General features: G+C 36.7%; 3 protein-coding genes across 4 annotated transcripts; 1 reads left to right on the forward strand and 2 right to left on the reverse strand.

Annotated features, from left to right (window-relative positions):
- Positions 1–200: 200 nt before the first annotated feature.
- LOC136240127 (dehydrogenase/reductase SDR family member 12-like) lies at positions 201–3,284 on the reverse strand. Its single transcript, XM_066030980.1, has 12 exons — positions 3,155–3,284; positions 2,971–3,104; positions 2,795–2,877; positions 2,641–2,736; positions 2,514–2,595; positions 2,397–2,461; positions 1,982–2,089; positions 1,172–1,244; positions 1,091–1,108; positions 969–1,033; positions 848–920; positions 201–417 (listed from the first exon to the last, which is right to left on the reverse strand). Exons 1-12 carry the CDS (start codon positions 3,208–3,210, stop codon positions 299–301), a joined length of 972 nt encoding a protein of 323 aa, XP_065887052.1. The 5' UTR covers positions 3,211–3,284; the 3' UTR covers positions 201–298.
- On the reverse strand, positions 3,281–11,184 carry LOC136240126 (uncharacterized). The gene is made up of 22 exons (XM_066030979.1): positions 11,056–11,184; positions 10,911–11,003; positions 10,562–10,855; positions 10,366–10,470; positions 10,033–10,302; positions 9,904–9,984; positions 8,665–8,958; positions 8,525–8,614; positions 8,145–8,462; positions 7,992–8,099; positions 7,262–7,933; positions 7,130–7,210; positions 5,489–7,072; positions 5,354–5,440; positions 4,974–5,306; positions 4,833–4,916; positions 4,564–4,783; positions 4,437–4,513; positions 4,247–4,383; positions 4,070–4,197; positions 3,871–4,019; positions 3,281–3,822 (listed from the first exon to the last, which is right to left on the reverse strand). Exons 1-22 carry the CDS (start codon positions 11,173–11,175, stop codon positions 3,355–3,357), a joined length of 5,793 nt encoding a protein of 1,930 aa, XP_065887051.1. The 5' UTR covers positions 11,176–11,184; the 3' UTR covers positions 3,281–3,354.
- A 55-nt stretch (positions 11,185–11,239) lies between these two features.
- On the forward strand, positions 11,240–15,382 carry LOC136240220 (angiomotin-like). 2 transcript variants are annotated; one of them, XM_066031140.1, is made up of 13 exons: positions 11,240–11,454; positions 11,636–11,689; positions 11,811–12,118; positions 12,179–12,337; positions 12,384–12,528; positions 12,581–12,633; positions 12,682–12,748; positions 12,810–12,961; positions 13,014–13,120; positions 13,169–13,366; positions 13,734–13,868; positions 13,916–14,532; positions 15,224–15,382. In XM_066031140.1, exons 1-13 carry the CDS (start codon positions 11,340–11,342, stop codon positions 15,244–15,246), a joined length of 2,133 nt encoding a protein of 710 aa, XP_065887212.1. In that variant the 5' UTR covers positions 11,240–11,339; the 3' UTR covers positions 15,247–15,382. The 2 variants fall into 2 exon arrangements, with proteins under 2 accessions (XP_065887212.1, XP_065887211.1); XM_066031139.1 differs by lacking the exon at positions 15,224–15,382 and adding an exon at positions 14,881–15,217.
- The last annotated feature ends 83 nt before the right edge of the window (positions 15,383–15,465 follow it).

Consider the following 15,465-nt stretch of genomic DNA (forward strand, 5'->3'; position numbering starts at 1 on the left):
CGTTGTTATTGTTGTTATTATCTACTTTACCAGTTAGGCACTGGAGGGTGTACACAGAAGGCAGAGCCTGTTCGAGGTGTTTACCCATAGCCTAGGAGCCTAAGTGAAAATCTTTGAGCTAAATATCCTGAAGTGAAACGGGACAAATACCTAGAAGGGCTGAAAAAAAGGCGTAATACATTACATGTATCTATAACACGTTATGTAACAATGTTATTATTGTAAACTGTTCAATACATTCTGTAACTTTATACACTGGGTATGGTTGAATTGAGTTTTGGGGGACTATGTTGTGACTTTACAGTTGGTTTTTGAAGGTCTTTGTCATTTCTTCAAGCCTGCTTATCAACTGTAGCTCATCAGCATCACTACTCCTGGTATGAGCTAGCGGTAGGTGCTCTGAGACCACTACACGATCTATTAAGTGGGGATAAAAATTAATAGACTAAACGTTACACTATAGCTAACAGCATGGTATTTCAATACACTAAGTATTTCAATTAGATGTGTCTAATTTAGGGAATAATTGTGGAATCCATAATTATTACTGAAGCAAAAAAAAACACTGTATACAGGGAGAAGAGAACTTGTTATCTTCATTACATCTATTGGACTAATTAGTACAATGCAGTATTTATTGGACACTCCACAGTTTTGGCTTGGTCTACTTGATACTTACAAAACATGTGACTATATAAAGAAGTGAATATGATACTAGATATTAGCTGTTAATCACATAACATTGTACAGTGATTGTGGCATTGGGAAAAGAAGATCGAATTTGTGTTAAATTGAATTCGGCAAAATATATAAATTTTACGAAATCAATTTATTTAATAATCCATACCTTGGAAGAAGGACCCATTGGGACACTTCAAGGCTTTCTCAGATAGACACAACCAGACAATGGTATCTGCTCCCTAATACAATATTTTTTATCAATGGTAAAACATATGTTATAAGTATACCTGCTCTGGGGTCCTTAGCTTATCCTGCATTCTCCTATGAAAGTCCGGCATGGAATTTTGCACAGCTATCAACCCATAACACAGTCAACCATGGTACATAATTTGAAACACATAAAAATTACCTGGAGTATCTGCCCATCCTGTATCATATGACATAAAAGGAAGAGCAATGATATAATTGCTGTAGTGATTAACATACCTACCTGGGTGCATCGAGGAAAAGGAAATGTTGGGATATTGCAGTGCCCATCTTCTGACCATTACCACTTGTTGGCGCTACACATATGATAATATAACAATAATTATGTGTGTTTGTTTATCTTGTTTTGTCACACTGTTCAACTGGTTCGATTGAAACTGGGGCCCTAAAGTATGATAGAATTTTTGGTTGGATACCTATTGCACTCTGGACTCCACGAGCACACTCACTATATCTAGTCATATAATTATGTAATAATACGATTACTAGTAAAGTTAGCTTTAAAAAGCACTGACCAGGAATAACTTACACATTAAAGAAAAATTTGGATCATACCCAGACATAGCAGGAAAGAAACCGGTAAAAAATTAAACTGATGTATGGGACTGTCCTTTGTCTAGTATACAGTAACATTTACAAGTGCTCTGTAGTCAGACTGGGGAGACAGTGTGACAGTGTGTAACGCACACACCCACATACCAAAGGAAGTTGATCCATAACACATCAAGTCTGTGATGTGTGGTGTAAAATACAACAACAACTAAAGCAAACACATAATGTTATTATGTAGTATTATTAATACAATTTCTTATTATCACAGTTCTATTGTTACTGCTCAATTTGGTTGCAAAGTAGGAGGCTCTGCTTGAGTGGAATGTAAGATAAAGAAATTGCTTAAAGTAACCTTCATTGCATAATCTTCACATTGTGTGATTAATTATCTCCGCCCACACACACAGTAGCATGCATACATACGTACATACATGCACTCACACATGCACGAATATACTGCACACACAAAATTTCCACATACTTTATTCTGTGCATAGGCAAAGGTGCCATCAAAATTCCTGACTTGTTCAAACTGCAGATCATTACTATCCAACTTCATCACCAACATTCCCCCAGATGACACTGTCACCTGCAGCAGTAGTGCTTCATATAATACAACATGCTATGGTATTGTATGTTAAACTGTTATAACTCAGTACAATGGTCCAACTCTATCAAACAGGGGACTGTATTATGCAGGTCATGTCAAAGCCATTATTTCAAGTCAGCTGGTTTAGTTGGGTGAATTTATTGAACAGTGATCCAGTGCTTCCAAATTTAGATATGCTTTATGATTAAGTTATAAATACATAAAGTAGGTAGCTTGATAACCACAACCAGTAAAGATTTGAGCAGCTTCTTTGGATGGACACACGCACACACACAGATTTACGCACAATTCTTGGACGACACTTGCTCTTTTCCAATGCTGGTATTAGCTCAGTAGATAATATGTAAGTGCCTAAACCACACAAAGACTACCATAACAAGGTGTCATTCTAGCATCCACCTACCCAAAGTGTTTGTGGCAAAATTCTTTTCTAACTTATCATCAGTTGTTTCTCTTTGATTAACCATTGTACCAGCATTGTTAACCTGCCATCAAAAGATTTATCATAGAGTTTATAGACCCTTTCTTACCAGCGTATCTAAGGGTGCACCTGATTCCACAAACTGCGTGGTAAACTTCAGTATCTCTTTAGGTTGGGACATGTCCACAAGGTGGAGATGTACTTTCTAAGTTATAAAGAATTTTTTGAGCACTTAAAATCAGAGAAATTCCTTGAAATCTCACATCATTCTTTGTCTCTTTAATAATGGCCTCTTGGGCTTCCTTGCCTCTTTCTGCACTACGACACACCAAATGCACAGTTCCACCTTTGAAATACAATAACACCCATTAGAACATACACGCCTAGCCGAACATAATTTTACATAATACTCATATGACTGTAAAATTACATAACTCACCCCGTTTGGCTAATTCTAAAGCTGTTGATCTCCCAATCCCACTGTTTGCTCCAGTGACCATGAAGTTTCGCTTACTGGCATCTACCTCGATGTCAGTTGGATCAAAATTCTTGGCAGCCTTCACATATCCACCCCTACACGAGTCTAACTCAAAACGGAAAGTATTCTACTCAAACTAACGTACTTCGTATATTCCCTGAGTCCTTTTAAAAACCAAATCGAGTTCCTGTAGATCGACATCGTACACGTCTAGTTTCTCAATGTACTATGTTACGTTACACGAGTTTAAATTTCCGTATTATGTTAGTATACGTTATAGTCTATTAGAACATTCATAATTTACACGGGGCGCAAATAAATATTACACATTATACAATAGGAACATTATAGCTTTGTAGAGTTGTATAATCCATCTGTGCTGATATCATTCTGTACATTAGTGGGCTGTGTTTCATTGTAGTCCAAACTGCTTTGCTGTTGGTGTAGATCAACTTCTGTAAAGCCAGTGTCATCCACCTGGCCTGCATCACCACTGTTCTTTGTGGTGTCTATTTCATTGGCTATTTCATTGTCTATTTCACCAAGTATTTCATTGTTTAGTTCGTCAGCTATTTCATAGTTTACTTCATCAGCTCCAGATGAGAAATCAAAGGGTGAATCAATGGACCTACTTTTTATCACTTGCTCAGATTTTCCAGCTAAGAACTTTGAGTTTTCTTCACTCATGGCATAAAGTATAGCATTAGCTCCCTCCCACTCATCACAAGATGAAATAACAATTCCTAGAGACTGCCTCCTGTCATCATCATATCCTCTATGTCGATGGCAGAAGCAGAAATATATTACTATCACCTAATAGATAAAATATTAGCATCTCCTTAATAAAATAAAAAAACTTACGGTTGGTATTACAATGGCAATAAGAAGGAATACAATTATTGCGGCCACTACTATTAACGCTGCCAATGGTTTGCTGTGAATCCCTGTACGCTTCTGCACGCTTTGTAACCATTTGTTGAAGAACAGTTTGGGCGTGCAATACATGCTATCTGTAAATTTAAACATTATTAAACTTGTGTACTCCATTATATTGCTGTACCGTGGTCAAAATCAATATCATCCAATTTTTCAAGTAGTAATTCTCCTCCTTGGCAATATCCATAAAATTTTAAATTGCAGTTTTCTTGCCGGTAATTCTCAAATGCTTGTCGAACTGTTTCATTTTCACTAATTAAAACTTTGAATGAGATTACAACGAATAATTATATCCCCTTACCAATCTGGGGCGAATTCAATTGTAACAGTTTTGGGCATTCCAACTCGTGAGATAAAGGAGTTGGCCTTCTTTTCTTTCAATGTATTATGTTCAAATGGATTGTTTTTAGAGCAATAAGCATCATAGGTAAATACATCCTACAATAACATGCGTAGAGTATTAACACAACTTTAATCTATATACACCCTACATAAGGAGATGCCTCTAATTCAATATCAACTTTTGCCAACTTTTTATCGACCTTTGTAGATAGTATCAATGACTGTTCTATTGGGCAGTAAATGGTATAAAATTTATTTAACTATATAATATTATACCATATTCCAAGTTGCATTTTGGTATTATCCTGCCAAATCTAGATTCTAGTGATATTGTACAGTTTCTCTCTTTAGGACATAACCGTCTGGCGGCACCATCAGTGTTGTTTTTGGATGGAAGAAGCACGCTGTGACGTATTGCTAGTTGGCAAACATGATGTTCCACGTCAAGTGATCGCACAGTTGTTACAGAAAATGAAATATTCCTCCCTCTTTCATACTGCAAATGATTTTCATATTTATATAATGCAAACAAATAGCTATCTTACGGCTGAAATCATCATAATTTTTTCATTAACATCTTCTATCATTATGCCTTCACAAGTTACAGTAACATGAGTGCGTAAATCAGCCTGTAAGTTAGTACCAATTAAGTTGTAAACATTTCTTATAAAACAATCTATACATACTTTGTTTTTTACATCCAACATAATCACCAGTAAGGCTTCCCCTTCTAACTGCTCTTTAGTATAAACAAGTTCCCATAAGCTATCGTGACATGGCCCGGGTGGTTCATCAGTATCATTCCTATGACATCTGTGCTGCTTGACTTTATTTTTGTTCCTATTACTTTGTTTTGTCTCAATCATGACAAACTCTCCTGTATCCATTGGTATTACAACTCCACAAACCTTCAGAATTGTATCATTTCTGTCAATAATCTCAACAAAGCATATTGTCTTTTTCTCCTCAAATACAGATTTAATCGGTCGAAGCTTGAATGTAACTGGACGCATGGATTTCTGAAATAAGATGCATGTGTCATAGTTGTAAGATAATAATAACTAACTCCTGGGACATCTACTGATTGGTTTGCTGCTTTTCTTATGACCTCTGCGTGGGTACAGGCTACAGATATTTGGAAAGTCGTTTCTTCCTATAAATCAATAGTAAATATCAATATAAACACAGTTATATTGCTAACTTCAGTTGGATTAGATGTCTTAACTTTGAGAACACCTCTAAGTGGTCCCTGTGGTGACCAAACTGCTACTTTAGATCCACATTTCTGAGTATCTTGATTACGATTTAGATAATCACCCTCAAAACCTTTACTATTTTTATTTGCTTTATCTTTATTTGTTTTATTTTTATTAATTTTATTTGTTTTATCTTTATTGTTTTTATCTTTATTATTTTTATTTGTTTTATCTTTATTATTTGTTTTATCTTTATTTGTTTTATCTTTATTATTTTTATTTGTTTTATCTTTATTATTTTTATTTGTTTTATCTTTATTATTTTTATTTGGTTTATCTTGATAGTATTGATATAGACTCTCTTCATCTTGAAAAAGGCTCTCGTGCTCTTGATCATAGCTCTCAGTATTATTCTGTTCATCTTCATCATAATACTCATACTTTTGTTCATTCTGTTCATCTTGACCATGGCTCTCATATTCTTGATTACCTTGATCATAGCTCTCATCATTCTGCTTATCTTCATCATAGTACTCATACGCTTGTTCATTTTGACCATGACTCTCGTGTTCTTGATTACCTTGATCATACCTCTCATCATTCTGGTCATCTTCATCATAGTAATCATACTCTTCATCTTGACCATGGCTCTCATGTTCTTGATTACCTTGATCATAGCTCTCATCATTCTGCTTATCTTCATCATAGTACTCATACTCTTGTTCATCTTGACCATGGCTCTCATGTTCTTGATTACCTTGATCATAGCTCTCATCATTCTGCTTATCTTCATCATAGTAATCATACTCTTGTTCATCTTGACCATGGCTCTCGTGTTCTTGATTATCTTGATCATAGCTCTCATCATTCTGCTTATCTTCATCATAGTACTCATACTCTTGTTCATCTTGACCATGGCTCTCGTGTTCTTGATTATCTTGATCATAGCTCTCATCATTCTGCTTATCTTCATCATAGTAATCATACTGTTGTTCATCTTGACCATGGCTCTCGTGTTCTTGATTACCTTGATCATAGCTCTCATCATTCTGCTTATCTTCATCATAGTACTCATACTCTTGTTCATCTTGACCATGGCTCTCATGTTCTTGATTACCTTGATCATAGCTCTCATCATTTTGCTCATCTTCATCATAGTACTCATACTCTTGTTCATTCTGTTCATCTTGACCATGGCTCTCATGTTCTTGATTACCTTGATCATAGCTCTCATCATTTTGCTCATCTTCATCATAGTACTCATACTCTTGCTCATTCTGTTCATCTTGACCATGGCTCTCATGTTCCTGATCATGATTCTCATCATTTTGATCATTTTGGCTATTGCTCTCATCCTTTTGATCAGGATTCTCATAATCATGAATATTTTCTTCATCTTGATTATCATTCGTAAAATTAGCAAAGTCGCTTAGAAGTTGTCTGTGTTTTACAGGTAGCCTGGCATTACAAGTGGTCTTCTTCTGATGACAACTTCCTTCACAAATCCTAACAGTGCATTGTGCTACTGTTGTAGACGTATGGAGCGGCAATGGATTAACTGTAAAGTTTATTGGTTGACTTTGCACCATCTACATAATATATTAGAGATAGACTTTTGAGACATTTATGTTAACAGGTGTACTTACTGGTTGTAAATGAACATTAACTGAATCATCTGGCACCTCCATATCATTACAATGTAGTGTCACAGAAAAAGTGATGTCCTCCTATTTGAGAATTACCAATTGACAAAATATCACCATTAAAATGTGCATTACCTCTTTAGTGTTTCGAACTGTAACAATAAAACCACCTCTTTGTTGTTCATAAACTATCCATGTCCACAGATGGGCACCACAGTCAGACGTAAAGCTTGCACTTGGTGGTGAAGTAGTTAAGCTTTCACTTGGTGGTGTAGTAGTTAAGCTTTCACTTGGTGGTGTAGTAGTTAAGCTTGCACTTGGTGGTGTAGTAGTTAAGCTTGCACTTGGTGGTGTAGTAGTTAAGCTTGCACTTGGTGGTGTAGTAGTTAAGCTTTCACTTGGTGGTGTAGTAGTTAAGCTTTCACTTGGTGGTGTAGTAGTTAAGCTTTCACTTGGTGGTGTAGTAGTTAAGCTTGCACTTGGTGGTGTAGTAGTTAAGCTTTCACTTGGTGGTGTAGTAGTTAAGCTTTCACTTGGTGGTGTAGTAGTTAAGCTTGTTCTGAGTGGAGTAGTAGTTAAGCTTGCACTTGCTGGTGTAGTAGTTAAGCTTGTTCTCTGTGGTGTAGTAGTTAAGCTTGCATTTGATGGTATAGTGGGTGCTTCTTGTGAACTTGAAAATTTAAGAGCGCAGAAAACAGTTGAGCGGCAAAACTTTGCACGATCTTTGCAAATATTCAGTGTGCATGTCTTTTCTCCCTCAGTGAATCCATCAAGTCGAAACCTAAAGTTCACAACTTCAGACATTTTCTAATGTAAAAGAGAGAAGCATACATAAAAAAGACATTGCATAGGTGTTCAAGCTCACAGCTGAAATAGATCCTGTGGTTTTAGTGAGTGATCCAGTGGTTGTACCACTATCATCAAGTATATAAATGTTATTACAATTCAGTTCAACTTTAAATGACAAGGCTTTCTGTAATAAGACATGTGTACATATATACATGGTCAATATTATTACCTTTCCCTTATTCACTACTGACACGTGTAATTCAAGCAAATCAGAATTGTTAATTTCAGTAATAGATGTGATGTCGGATGGACAAGTAGAAATAGTACTTCTTTTTTGGTAAGACACCAGCTGTTGTTGATGGCTTATAGACCTTCTCTCCTTCAGCTTCTGTACAAATTCTCCATTACTAATGGGTATCACGAAATAGCATAGATTGTTAGTCTTATCTTCAAGATCAGTGACATCAATAGCACATTTCGTTTCTGTGCTTGATTTGTTTATATGTGAACTTGTCCTCATTCTAAACTCCATAGAATACATGGATTTCTACGAATTGAGTATAGATTTAGTAATTACACACATTCATTATACTGTTACAGTTCACTCACCCCAGGAATATTCACTACTAAATCATCAGCTGGTCCTTTAATTTTATCTAATTCACTACAATGTGTGGATACATTAGAAAGCAATGGTGCCTGCATATATAAAGACATATAAAATTATACATTAGTAGTACTTCCTTTACCTCGTTAGTATTTGATACTTTAACTATTAGATTTCCTCGTTTAGGTCCACTGACTATCCAGGATACCATTTCTGACTCGCATTCATTAGACTTTGAGTCCTTGTTATTTTTTTCATTGAATGGTTTGACAACAAATTGCCTGTCTTGTACAGGTAAACCAATGGGACAAGTTGTGCTCGTTCTGCAGTTTCTTTTTGCAGTATTACAAAACTTAACAATACAATTTGTAACAGTTGCCAACTTGTCCATAACAGAAATTTGAAGTGGGAATGTGACAACTTTAGTGTGCACCATCTAGTATGAAACAATGACATGATACATTGCAACGCAGTGACGTAGCCAGGAAAATTTTTTTACTGAGGCAAAGTTTATACATTGACCTAATTGAAAGGGTCTGCTTCTGACCCAACTGATTCAGAAATACTTTCAAGTATGGGTGGTACAACATTTGCAGTTTGACTCTCTGGTTGCATGGATGGAAGAAACTGTTTCAGAAGACTCTGAGCGTTTTCTACATGCCATAAGTAACGCTCCAGCCCATGCTTCAATTATTAGACTAGCTAATCGCATTCAATTGGCACAAAAAAGCTGAAGCACTCCAGAGATACTTTGAGTGGTCAGGCCATCCATGGACTGCAAGGGAGGTCATGATCATGCACACTATAGTTTTATTGAACTGATGTGATGTTTAAGTCAGAGATTTTCTCTTTCATGTGATGCTCAACTGCATGTGCTAAGCATGTCAAGCTAGGGAGTTGGGGGCATGCAAGAAAACTTTGAAAATATATGCTTTGAAATGGCATGTGGAGGCTATTTTTGTTATTGTAACTGCTAATGCATGATACAGTATGTATGATCAATTAGCTCAATGCAGTGCCATGCAGTTGACTCATTAGAACTTTTGAAAAGTAATTTAATACAATTAACATAAATGTAAATGATTGAGACCAAACAGTGTAATGAGAACAGTGGCTAATCTGTATATTTGCCTCGTGCTTTATTAGCATCTCGGCCACATGCCGAGTGCTTTATTTTTCATATAGCACTTATAGCTATACTATACTGAATGCTTTATTAGAGTATATTACGATGATTGCTCTATTAGAGTATCTCGATCTTGCTTAGCTAGCCTGTACGTAGAGAATTTTCACCGAGGCAGCTATGATAGCTACGTCACTGCAATGGCACATTCAAATTTCAACACACAAACAGTTGAAGCTTTCACATGATTTAACATACCGGTGGAATAGATACAAGCACAGAATCGCTTAAGGAAATCAATTCTTTACAGGATACGGACACTTTAAACAATTTCTCATCCTGTTCATGTCAACAATGTAAACCAGCTTGGCTAGTTTATTTACTCACCCAATCGTTGTTCCGAAGATACAGATTTAAGTTGCCCTCTTGGGCCTTCAGTATGGTCCATACCCAATGAATACCGCTACAACCAACTGGGCGGCCATCTTCTTGTTTGAGTTTTGTAATGCTCTGCAACTCGACTGACTCATCAGGAATATCAACCATGCATTGGATTAAGTGACCACAAAATTTCTTTCTTTGTATACAAGCATTAACCATACAAGTTCCAAATAGTTCATTCTGTTGCAAAGCAAACTTTACAGCAACATTTTTCTTCTAAAATAGTAACATACAAATTGGTATAGTCATATAGCTACGTACATACATTGAAAATCTAACCGGTTTTATTATTGGTGTTGTATGTGAAATAGAATTGACTGCCATATCACCATCCAATACATAAGGGCCATCACAGGATAGAGTCAAAGTGTAGGATGAATTGTTCTACAATTAACAATCATTCATTTTATAATGATTCACTTAATAGCTCAATGGCTTTTACTCAGTATTATCAGCCAGCATGCATGCATCAAACCTTTTTTCTATTTGGCAAATTTATAAACAGTGATGGGGAATCCTTTTTGTCCATCCACACTGAGGCAATATCCCCTGGACAAGAAGGATGATCATAAGGCTGCTCTCTTGACAACCGGGTATGTCCAAAGTTGATTAAACTTGATGTGTTGTAGGAAAATTCCACCGTTGTTTCGTTTGTGCCAGAATCGACCACCTGAGCTCTAATGTTACAATGATGAAGGAGACAGGCCACACAAACAGTTGCTGAACACTGCAGTGTAATTTCATCCACCGGTATTTGAAATTTCTGTCCCTATTAAAACAACCACAACACACTGAATGCAAAATTAGCTATACAAACTCCTTACTGGATTGAGGGACAAATAGCTCTTTGTTAATATATCTGAATTTCTGCCAGTTTTACTGCAATTTAATCTAGTAGTACTCAGCGTTAAGATATGCTGCAAACCAATTTACATCATTGCATTGTAGTTAGATAATTCAGTTGCTCACGTTTCCTGTGTTAAACAAACTAATCTTCGCTTCATTATCCCATGACAAATCTATACAGACAGAAGCGATAATAGAATTAACTGCTAACAAATGCAACAACACCACTAGAAGCACTTTCATGTCTCCTTCGTTTCCATAACCATGGAGATATTTCCCGCAATTATTGCAGTAATTTGATTGGAGGGACGTCCTCGTTCATTATCGCGAAAATATTAACATGGCGAATCCTCAAAAATTAACGACCTATAAAAGAAGCTGACCAATGTTGGGCGGTAGTTGAAATCATGGAGAACAGTAACGATAAGAGTTTTGGCTCGTTCTTGGACTGGACTGTCAGCGAAGTGGTTGAGTGGTTGCAATCGCTGTCCTTGAACGGAAACTACCAGTGTCACTTTGAAGGTGATAACAACATATTAAACAGTAGATTTTGCAGGGGAATACATATTAGTATCGGGCGAATATTGGTTGATAAACCGCTCACATGTTATATGCGTTTTTATGTACAGACGCTAATGGCGTCTTATAATGTAACATGTGCTTCATAAAGCGATCTGTTTTACTGCTTTTTATTGCTTTTCAGAAAATCAGATTGACGGAAAGTCGTTGCTTAAGTTCAATCAAACATTGCTACAAGGTAAGTGATAGTTTATGTATGAAATTTCACCATGGAAAACCACGGGTGGGAGGGTAGGCTTTGGGTTTAGCTAAACAACCATTCCTACCAACATTGTTGTGAAAGGTTTGTTTGTTCCCAGACCAGCTGAAAGTTGCAGACACCAATGACAGAGTTACGATTCTGCAGACGATTACAGCAATGCGGGCCGATCTTATGACAAACAGCAGTGATAAGAATGCTATCATTAAAATGCCTCGCCCCAGCTCAGCCGGATCATCTAGGCCCCGTAACACTAACATATCATTGAGCAACATGAGGCAAAATTCGATGCCTACTGGAGATAGTGGTGTATCAGGACATAGAAAGAGCACGAGACACCACTCTTTATTAATGGAACCAAAAGTTAGGAACTTAAGACGGCACAGGAGTTTAGACCGATTAATCGAGGTATATACACGTGTGTACTGTCGTCTATCAAGCTATTATGTTTTATGCTGTCTGGTATAGTCGGATAGTGAAGAGAACTCATTAAATGGGTTTATGAGTTCGAGAAAGCTCAGTAGTGGGAGTAGCAGCAGTAGATTAGTGAATATTTTAAAAGAAGAAAATTCTTCACTTAAAAAAGAGTTAGATTCCTATTATCAACGAGTTAGAAGGCTTCACAAGGTATGTGAATTAAATCACACATTTTAACTAGAGGTGGTGAATTTAGATTGAACAAGAGGTTGAACAGATTAGAGAGTCCCATCAGTTACTTGAAGAATCAACCAAACGAAGGGAGCGACTAGAAAATGCAATGCGAGCAAAACTAGAACATCAGTTAAAGAAATTAAAAGAGTCAAATTTTCAGTTAGAAAGTGAGTCCACATTATATGAAACATCAATTACAAATTATATTTTATTAAACAGTGGAGTTGCAGACTATGCGTAATAACACGCCTCAATCAGTTATCAGTGAAATGGTAAGGTGTACGTATTTATATTCTCACAACATCATGCCATTTGTGTAGACTGATAACAAAGTGAAGAGGGAGATTGCCCGCAGGGATAGCATGATCAAACGATTGATCAAACAAAGTGGGCAAATGTTATGTCTGTAAACTCCTACCAATTTACTGCACTGGGGGTCTTATTACAGATAAGGATTCTGTAAGCGTCAGAGAAAAACTACAAAAAGATCTTCAGAGTACGAAAAGTGCATTGGAAGATATTAAAAAGGAAGAAGAAGTTAATGCTGCCACGAATCATGAGCGTACAGAATCTAGTGAATCACCAGCTGGAGAACAAGGGGTATATAAATAGTTATAAATGTTTTTCGTTTTAGCCTTGTGTGTACTTCTAGACCCAGTTGGCTGAGGTTTATGCTAAGAGCATTGAAAATCTGAAGATAGTGTTAACTGAGATGCAAGCCATGAGTGAAAAGAAAGAAAAAATTGAGAACAAACTACGGTAAGAGCTTTCATGAATTTCTTTTTACTGAATACATTTTACAATTAGGATTCAATTGATGCAAGAATTGACTACACTGAAACAGCATAAGTATGCTAATGGTGATCCCCAAATGGATGCAAGTGCTGTGGCTGGTGCAAACGAAAAAGTGGCTGCTCTTGAAATCACCATTGCCAGACTAGAACACAAATGCCTTCAAGTAGTGGCAGAAAGACAAATGGTACTAGATGCAGCAACTGTACCAAGGTATAATAATCCAAAGTACAAGCAATCAACCCTGTGTATTACCTAATCGTAGGTGCATGTGTGTTTGTGTACACAAAGTAGCCCTTGGCATGTTTGACCTATAAGCATCTTGTTAATGTGATCTTGGTAACTCATTTTGTGATGTCATTCGTTATTGCTAATGGATGTGACTCCTCTGCTTTCCTTCTTTAATCTTATTCACGGTGGCAGGAGTTATAACAAACCTTGTATCAAGTGTGTGTGGTGAAACATAATATACATATCTCAATGTTGTTAACATGTGCTCCTTTTTTGTGGGTGTATGTTATTGGTTTAAAACTTAAACATATCATGTGTATGTCTGTCTGTGCGTGTGTGTGTGTGTTAGGGACACTGCCATCGCACGGATGAAGAGAACTATTGCTGAACAACAAGATACGATAGAAGAACTGAAACAACAAAAGATGAATTATATGGTGCAGTTGTATGACGCCAATAAAAAGATTGCTGACTTAGAAAATAAGTAAGTCTGTATGTATGTAATGGTGGTAGCTTAGATGTACTGTACAGGAAAGCAATTCTCCAGTTGAATGTTGCTGAGAAAGATTCACTGATTCAAACATTACAACAATCTTATGCTGAAGTTGATGATGATTTGTGGGCGTCTCATGGCGGAGAGATGTCACCTACGATGAAAGCATTGTCACCTTCACCCACAGTGATGGGAATACCATCCCCAAGATCACCAAACCATAAGGCTGGCTCTCATGACAGACTTTATAGTAGTACTCTAGTCGGAGATGTTAGCGAAGGCACAACTAGACTTGTGTCTTCCATGGGGAGTCTGAATGGTGACTGTAGTAGTCCAACTGGTAAAACCAAATTGGGTGCTCTTAATCTAGCCGTTGCTACTTCCATTAGTGACACATCACCTCCTGGTCAAAGCAAACAGATTTCTTCTTCTGTTCCTAATTCACCTGGAGTGACACATCGTTTGCTACACACTACTCAGAATCCAACTAAGACTGTCAAGTCTCAATCTGCTGAATCAGCATGGATATTTTCCGGCATGCAGCGTGAACCAGTGGATCAAAAAACAACCAAGTCATCACCCAGCCACAAAATCCACAGCCCTAATCGCAGGATGCTAAAATCTTTTTCAGCAGACAGGCACAGTCCATTAGCTGGTACGTATGTATGGCTATATAGTGTGTATGTAGGGACCAAATGTATGGTGTTGATTTACTGGGGTGGCCTCTTAAGGTCAAAATGTTTCAGACCTACTTGGTATGGCTACAAGCAAGGTATCCTTATAAAAGGCTCTTTGTACAGTTTGTGTATTTAATATGTTCTACTGTATTTGGGTAGGGAGTTTATATTTATAATTTCCCAGTTTACATTACTATGGCTTAGTTATCTCATTAGAAATGTTACAAGTGTCGTAGAGTGTACTAATTGTTCCTTACTCACAATCTCACTCCTACATGGGATAGCATGTGTTTGATTTCAAATTACAATAACTCACTATTTTGAAGATTTCTCACAAGATTCTGGATTCGGAGTTTTTCATCCAGTTGGAGGGACTTCATGTGATAGTCGGCTTAGCAATAGAGATGATTCTAGACATATACCTTGGCAAGTCTAACCTCAGAAGAATTCTTGGCATTCCTCAGAACATACATATTCTTATTTTCAAATATTTTTTGTACATAATTATAGTGTTTGTAATGCTGTCACTGAAGATTAACACCATTTTCACCTTAATTAACCATCTGAGTGTTGTAACCATGGTAACCGTGTACATAATATATATACACACATTGTAGTACATATTTGGTAACATGATCACTTGTAAGATGAGACTGTTGTTTACATTAGGAACAAGCTGGTACAGAATATGAAATCTTAGTTGGGGAAAATATACAATGAAGTGATACTGAAACAGTGGGGACTATGGTATCATCTAACACTAGTGACTTGTGTACACTGTTAAATGCTTTTGAGAATGTTCCAAAATTTTTACTTGTGGTCAACAAAGATTTGTTGGTTTGAGTAATTAATCCTTGCATGATTACTAAAGACTTTTTGTAAAGAAAGCTTCCTTGACTATTTGTAAAGAA

This window comes from Dysidea avara, chromosome 12 (assembly GCF_963678975.1).
Source record: "Dysidea avara chromosome 12, odDysAvar1.4, whole genome shotgun sequence".
Classification (NCBI taxonomy): domain Eukaryota; kingdom Metazoa; phylum Porifera; class Demospongiae; order Dictyoceratida; family Dysideidae; genus Dysidea; species Dysidea avara.

What these genes read in the sequence shown, in the direction of transcription:
- LOC136240127 (XM_066030980.1), bottom strand. Translation starts at nt 3,210, where the DNA reads ATGTCGATCTACAGGAACTCGATTTGGTTTTTAAAAGGACTCAGGGAA. An exon ending in GGACTCAGGGAATATACGAA is followed by an intron (nt 3,105 to 3,154) that starts GTACGTTAGTTT and finishes AGACTCGTGTAG; the next exon opens with GGGTGGATATGTGAAGGCTG. An exon ending in GCAAGTGTCGTCCAAGAATT is followed by an intron (nt 2,090 to 2,396) that starts GTGCGTAAATCT and finishes CTACTGCTGCAG; the next exon opens with GTGACAGTGTCATCTGGGGG.
- LOC136240126 (XM_066030979.1), bottom strand. Translation starts at nt 11,175, where the DNA reads ATGAAAGTGCTTCTAGTGGTGTTGTTGCATTTGTTAGCAGTTAATTCT. An exon ending in TGCTTGTATCTATTCCACCG is followed by an intron (nt 8,959 to 9,903) that starts GTATGTTAAATC and finishes GTTTCATACTAG; the next exon opens with ATGGTGCACACTAAAGTTGT. An exon ending in ATTGAATTCGCCCCAGATTG is followed by an intron (nt 4,198 to 4,246) that starts GTAAGGGGATAT and finishes AGTTTTAATTAG; the next exon opens with TGAAAATGAAACAGTTCGAC.
- LOC136240220 (XM_066031139.1), top strand. Translation starts at nt 11,340, where the DNA reads ATGGAGAACAGTAACGATAAGAGTTTTGGCTCGTTCTTGGACTGGACT. An exon ending in GTTTAGACCGATTAATCGAG is followed by an intron (nt 12,119 to 12,178) that starts GTATATACACGT and finishes TGTCTGGTATAG; the next exon opens with TCGGATAGTGAAGAGAACTC. An exon ending in CAAACGATTGATCAAACAAA is followed by an intron (nt 12,749 to 12,809) that starts GTGGGCAAATGT and finishes GTCTTATTACAG; the next exon opens with ATAAGGATTCTGTAAGCGTC.